Source organism: Frankliniella occidentalis, unplaced genomic scaffold (genome assembly GCF_000697945.3).
Source record: "Frankliniella occidentalis isolate FOCC.00 unplaced genomic scaffold, Focc_3.1 Scaffold8, whole genome shotgun sequence".
Classification (NCBI taxonomy): domain Eukaryota; kingdom Metazoa; phylum Arthropoda; class Insecta; order Thysanoptera; family Thripidae; genus Frankliniella; species Frankliniella occidentalis.
In genome coordinates, this window is record NW_026267138.1 from 146,358 (window position 1) to 153,581 (window position 7,224).

At 52.2% G+C, this 7,224-nt stretch overlaps 1 protein-coding gene across 1 annotated transcript; it reads right to left on the bottom strand.

Moving 5' to 3' along the window:
• Window positions 1–853: 853 nt before the first annotated feature.
• Window positions 854–3,535, bottom strand: LOC113208093 (gastrula zinc finger protein XlCGF57.1-like). Its single transcript, XM_052274990.1, has 2 exons — window positions 3,398–3,535; window positions 854–2,770 (listed from the first exon to the last, which is right to left on the bottom strand). The coding sequence occupies exon 2, from the start codon at window positions 2,730–2,732 to the stop codon at window positions 1,101–1,103; it is 1,632 nt and encodes a 543-aa protein (XP_052130950.1). The 5' UTR covers window positions 2,733–2,770; window positions 3,398–3,535; the 3' UTR covers window positions 854–1,100.
• Window positions 3,536–7,224: the final 3,689 nt, after the last annotated feature.

Sequence of the window (7,224 nt, forward strand, 5' to 3'; positions counted from 1 at the left end):
TTTGCTCGCAATTAAATAATGGCTCCAGCCGGCGCGTTGACAGCTCACCCCTTTGACGTGTCTCGAGTTGCCCGGGGCGCCCGTCATGGGTCGCCGGGTAGAGGTCAAGTCTACGCGGCCCCCCAACGGGTGGCGCCGCGCCCGCCCCGGCCTGACGGTCCTGACATACTAGCCGTTCCACCGCGGCCGCGCGCCCAAATTATGGAGGGCGCTAGGGCGGCGCTAGGCTAGGGCGGGGCGCGGCGGGCTTTGAGCGTCGTCTTCGCCGAGGGCCCCAAGGGCCGCGGCGCGAGCGGAGGGCCTGCCCTGTTGAGGCCGCCGCGACGGCCTCGTTGCTCGCAGGTCGAGGTCGGGCAGCAACCTTATGAGAGTATGGCACACAGTCTCTGACGTCTCGCGGACACGAGCGAACAGGCAACCCGTCCACAAGCGCGCATGCGGTAGCGGTACACAGCTAGTCGGCTCTGTTCTACAGTAGGTGCGGTATAAGGTGCGGCTGACCGGGAGGGGGGGGGCACTACCTCCTATTTTGACGTAACCCCTTCGCCAACGCTGCACGTGTACCGGCCACAGGGTCACGGTGGTGGTGCCGCCGAAGGGATTAGCCCGGGAAATCTAGGAAGGTCAATGACCCCGCAGATACTCGTACGCGCAAACTCAACGCAGCATCCGTTGAGTTTGTCCCGTGTTGCAGCGTTGCAGCGACTGTAAGTCTTATAGGCCGCTGGTGGGAGAAAAGGGAGATACCGCCGGGAGGAAACTGCAGAGATCAGATTTTAACACGTGTATTTGCAGTAAATAAGATGTTTCACGTCAAACGCATACAAATCTAAAGTTTCTACGTACACTTCTTTTGCCAAAGTATTAGACATTCTGCGTTAGTTTAACATCTTATTATTCTTCCGAACAATCTTAACCTAAACGTTTTCCAGTTGTAATGAGGAAATAAAGGAGTATGCAACTTAACTAAAAGCAGCAAAATTATAAAGAGCAATGTAAAACGTGCAGGAATCCAGTGTTGTAGTAATAAATTTTAAGTTTTGCGGTAACATATTATGACATATTGATATCAATCACCTAACATTTCAATCAATTGGGTTCTACGAAGACTGGACAATGTGATTACTTAAATGGTTATACAGATTTACACTTTGCGAAAACCTTTTGTTGCACACAGTGCACCGAAACGATTTCTCTCCAATGTGCACTACTAGGGCATGCTTACGCAGAGACCAAGGTTTACAAAAACTCTTATTGCACATAGAACAGCCAAAAGACTTCTCTTCCTTCTCTTCTGTATGGGCTATTCGAATATGTTTACGAAGATAATCGGATCGCACAAAAGATTCGTTGCAGACAGCGCACTTGTGAGGCTTCTCCCCAGAGTGAAAACGGAGATGAGTACGAAGAGACTGACGGAACGTAAACGTCTTGTTGCACAGTTCACACTTAAATGCTCTCTTTCCGGTGTGTGTCCCCTGGTGAGAAAGGAGAGTACTGCGCAATGCGAACACTTGGTTGCACACATCACATTTAAAAGCTTTCTCTCCAGTATGAGTAAGCAGATGGTGACGTAGAGATCGTGGTGAACTCAACTTCTTGCTGCACAAGGTACACTCAAAAGCTCTCTCTCCTGTGTGCGTGCGGAGATGCGCTCGCAGATGAGAGGACTGGGTCACCTTCTTGCCGCACACATGACACTCATAAGGTTTTTCCCCCGTATGTGTTAGTATATGTGAACTCAAGGCTGTACTTCCAGCAAACGATTTCTTGCATACGGTACACTCAAAGGGCTTCTCGCCTGTGTGAGTGCGGAGATGGTATTTCAGATTGTCAGATCTCCCGAAACGTTTTTGGCACACAGTACATTCAAAGGGCTTTTCTCCCGTATGTTTCACACGGACATGTGAACGTAGACTAGCACTGTTAGAATATATCTTGTTGCACACGGCGCAGGTAACAGAGTCCATTGCCTTGTCCCCTGTGTGATTATTGCGGAGGTGTTGTTGCAAGGCATATTTAACACTAAATTTCCGATTGCACACAGTGCACTCGAAAGGTTTTTCTCCGGTATGAATTCGTAGGTGTGTTTGCATGTTACTTTTTTGAATAAATCTTTTACTGCAGAAACTGCACTCATAAGGCATTTCTCCGGTATGTGACCTCAGGTGATTAACAAGGAAGCCCTTGACGACCCACTTGTCACAAAACGGACACTGGGACTTTGTTTCACCAGTGTGGCAGGCTCGCACATGTTCACTGAGACACCCTTTACTCGCAAATTTCTGGTCACAAAAAGAACACGTGAAAGGTTTATCGCCTGAGTGGATAAGTGCATGTTTTTGTAGATTCCCACTATTCCAAAACTTCTTGTTGCACAGAGTACACTCGAAAGGTTTCTCCCCTGTGTGGGTTCGGAGATGAGTACGCAAATATCCACTCTCCGCAAATTTCTTGTTGCAGACAGAACACTCAAAAGGTTTCTCTCCTGTATGGAGTTGGCAATGTGTCTGCAGATTGCCCACTTGCGAAAACGTCTTGTTGCACATAGTACATGCGAACGGTTTCTCTCCGGTGTGGGTACGGAGGTGTACACTACAATTAGTTTTGGACTTGAATTTCTTGCTGCACACAGTACACTCGAACGGCATTTCACCACTATTCTTCTTCATGTGTAACATCTCATGATCCTTGGAAAACGTCTTGTTGCAGACCGCACAATGATCGGCCATGGTGACTGTCACAGTAATTCAACGCCAACGAACAGACCCTAAAAAAAAAGTCCAATGAGTATAAGTAAGGCCTACAGTTATGCAGGCTGACTGGAATTGTGTGCGCATCTGATGGATTTTACTCCAATCTAATCTTTAGCTTAATATGACTCTTTTGCAGCATAATGTACACGTGAAGACCGTTTAGTCCAGAGAATCAAATTCACAAACCGACGAACTTTTAGCTTTGGAGACCAAAATTTACCCGTGTTGATAAATTTAGTCCAGCTGACTTAATTCACTTAATTTGATTTGTGCGACCATATTTAGTTAAAAATGGGGTTACTAAATTTTAGTAGGTTTCAGGAACTAAATTTTGTTTCTTACAACCCTGATTTAGTCGTTGCATCAACTAAATGATTCTCTGGGTGATACAAATTTGCACATAAGTTAGTGCGTACGATAGTTTGTGCTTAAATCTGCCAATAAGCATGCACAAAAGTAGCGCGTGTGTGCGCAAAAAAATAAATAAAAAAAAAATGGCTCTGACGATACAAGTTGAACGGAAAACAAAGATGCGCGCGAGCACACACGCACGTGCGCACACTCACACATACGCACTACGCACACACACAACATACATGCACACAAATCTGGAGCTGCCCCGCTCCGCCCTTGCCCTTTACCGATCTGATCTCGTGAACTGCTCTGGCTTGACTGCACTCTGCTGCTCGGAGATGAGAAGGATTGGCTGTGGTGGTTGACTGCGACCTGACCTGGCCTGCGACTGCGCCACGACTAATGCGAGTGCGAGTGTGCGAGTGCTGCTGTGGTCGCACCGCGACCGGATCCAGGGACAGCCCGCGCCGGCTGCCCCTTCTCCGGCGAACTGGGAAAGACCGACGATTGGAAAGTACGGAAAACCAACAGAGTAACAAGCAAGCGGCATACGTGGGGAGAGGGGGGGGGGGAGCTGTAAGGAAAGGACAGACGAAAACTCTGAAGATTGCTGCATTAGCGCCAGCCGTCCTGCCCTCCCCGCATATGTCCTCTGCGCCACTAGGCCACCGAATTGCAAGATTGCAAGCAACCAAACAGATTGCATGAGCTAATGAGATAAAATAAGAACATAGTCCTATTCATAAATTTGTATCATCTGCTTTCTAGATCGATTCTTGTTCTTTTGCCTTTTCAAAGCAGAAGCTCGGGGCTCGGGGGCTATAAAGAAAAACCTAATCCCTCCATTGTTTTGCGAAACAATCCAAAACTGGGAAAAGCGCGCATTATTTCTCCATAAGACAAAAGTTGGAGTATGTATGATTTGAGCTGGCAGTGTGGACTGGGTGGGGCCTGGCGGAGCTGCTGGGGCTGGCTGGGTTCGCGCCATTATTCAAAAGCATCATCTCGGGTATTACGGCCGCCCCGCTCCGCCCCGCCTGTGGCGTGGCACTCCATGGTGAGCCCCCAGTCTATCTGCTATCGGCAGGGGCCGAGGCCGTTAGGCGCGGGCTCCTGACAGCGCCCGCCCGGGGTCTCTGTACCAGAACGGTGGTATAGAGCAGAGCGTCTTCTGCTGACAGTTCCCCTCCCTCTCGATTCCGTCTTCTTCTTCTCCATCACCGAAATGGTCTGCTATTATATTGAGAGAAGTGTGCTTATGGCTGCTGCAATGGTTTTCAGAAAAATAAGCTCACCAGGTTTCAACGTTGCAAAGAAGATGGTGCTGCCATGACGTCTTACCTGCGGTACGGTGCAGCATTTTTATGAAAACTTTCTAATGTTTTAAATAGGTCGTCAGCGCATTGGGTGGAAAAGGCTATAATGTATTTCGAACAACGGAGGAAGAAGAAGAGCGGGTAGAACATAAAGGTTCCTGTTTGGCCGAGCGCTTACTCCCACTACCGGCGTGACGTAGAGGCGGGAAGCTCTCGACCAATCGGTAACGTTTATGCTCTACCCGCTCCTCTTCTTCCCCCGTTAGTCGAAATACACTATCCGGCCTGCTCCCTCTCCGCCAGCGAGGGGCCGTGGGTCAGCTGCGACGCGCCAGCTGCAACACACTCAGCCACCTGCTGCTGCTGCTGCACAATTAACACAGTATAAAAAGCGGAAACACCAGTGTAGGCTGTTTAGGAGAACGTTGGGGGGAGATGGACACATAGATGCAGGGGAGGGGGCAAGTGCCCGCGGGCCAATAAGTTTGAAGCTGCTACTGCCGCTGGTCCGAGTGGGCGTGCAGCAGGGGGGCGGCGTGGGCGTGCAGCGACATGTGCTCGTCTGCAGCGCTCGCCGGACGCGACGAGGTTAGGCCTCAAATTGAGACGCCCAGCGGGAAATTGACTTTGGGGTCGGCGGTAACCAGGGCAACCACTTTAGCGTCTTTGGCGGCGGCGGCGGGGTGGGCGGTGAGGATGTTGGCGGCGCCCCTCTCCCCGTACAAGTCGACGGGCGGCGCGGAGCCCACGCGATCACGCACGGCGACAAGTCTTCGGCTCGGATCCAGTTTCATCGAAAATAGAGACAGCAGGGCGCTGCGATCCCTGCCTCCTCCTCTGCGCTCACCTATCACCCGAACAGGAGGCGGCCGCTGACCTCGGGTGATCCGGGGGTAACAGGGAGTCTTCCAGGGGTAATCTGGGCGTAATCTCGGGGGTAGTCTCGTGTTATCCGGCGTTGATTCGGGGTAATCCGTTGTACGCGAGATACGAGATCCCAGGAGGATGCCAGAGCCACGCGGCCGCTACCGTATCGTTCGTCATTCCCCGCGTCGCTATTGCACTTGTGTCTCTGAGAGCATACGAGGATGGTAACGGGACGACCTGCGCGACGCACTCCACGCCACGGCGCGCGAACTGGACTGGTGTGGATCTGGCTGGCCAGACTTATTGTCATTGTCATTGTTCTTCGCCAGCGGTGTCTCGCGAGGCGGGTGCGGGAGTAAAGGGGGTGGGGGTGGGGGCTAGATGAACGCATGGCAAGCACCTCCCCCAACAACAGCCTCAAAGTTACTCTGCAATCTTCGAGGTTTATTTTTTCCCATGTCTGCGTCTTGCCCTTGTCTCGTATTACCCGCGCTCTCCCCTTTGCCGTCCCTCCTTGTCGTCCCCTTCGCTCTCTTTTCTCCACGCCCCCGCCACACTCGCCCTTCCCGCTCCGAGTCGTCCGTCGAGGTGGACGTCCTCGCTCGGGGTGCGATCACCGCGGCACAAGTCGGAGCATTACTGTCGTCCGGAGAGGACATGACGACATAATTACTTCTTGCTCTGCCAGCGGCGGCCGGAGCCGCCCCGTATCTCTTATCGGCTTACCGCCCCCAGTCCCAGGGACAGTGTCCCTCGCCAGATCAGATCCATCAAGCTGTCCCCGGACAGGTCTGGTCGGGCGGACAGATAAGGACCTCCTCGCCCGCCTCTGGGCAGCGAGGAGGGGGAAACAAAAACATTAATTACCTCTACTTCGTTAAAAAAACAAATTCCCCCCGCTCTACCCCGCCCTCCTTTGCCCCGCAACCCCTAATTAGACAGCGAAAAATTCGACACAAGCTGAAGGGAGAGAAAAAAGAACCAGTCTCGGGACAACAACTACTGGCCCGCTGCCTTCGGCCCACTCCTCCTCTGCCCCCCGTTCGGTCTTTCCGCAAACGAGGTTACGCTAAACGAGGTAAAAGTTGGAATTGCCTCGTCTAGGGGCGGCGCGGGAGTCTCCGCGAGGACCCGCGAGGACCAGCGCGGCGGAGGCCTCGGACACGAGCAGGCCTCATCCGGAGGCGGCGAGGTCGAACCTGATGAACCTGATCCGTCACAGCGTAAGGCGGCGCGGCGTCCACTCGATTCCCCGTGGTGGAGTCGCACGGCCCGCCCTCGTTACCCACCGCTCCGAGTAGAACTCTCTTAAAACTCGAGCTCATGGTCAAAGTGGGTGATTATTGCAAGTACCTCGCTAGCCTGCAGCTTGCACAGCCACTCTCCTCTACGCTCTGCCACGCTCCGAGGAGGGCTGGGAGGTAGAGACCACTTGGTGAGCGATCCGTCTTTGTCAATGGCGCCGCACCGCACGCCTGTCAGACACAAGCTCTCCGGCAGCAGCAGGCACACCCGCAAGCATTTGATCCATGCGCCTGCGGGGTGTTGTGTATGACAACAGATAGCGCCACAGTCGTCTAGTCACGGCCTTCTGTATCCATGTGTATTGTCCACCTCTGTGATAAAGCTGCTAATAAACTCAGTTCAGTCTGGTCCCCTGACAACGAACGTCTAGTCTCTCCTACTCCTTCGGCCCTCGACAGCACTATAGAAGAGAACATGACATTGGCGACGAGTATTTGATCGGCTTACAAGTAGCCTTTAATTTTGAACAATCAAGTTTCACAAGTCTGAAGATTTGTTTTCCGTCGATGATTCTCTAGTAATGTGTCCACTCGGAATCAAGATGTGTCGTCAAGGAGCCAAGGAAAATTTCGTTGTCACAAGCAGACACGTGGTTGAAGAGGTTAGCGCCAGTCCAGGTCTAACTC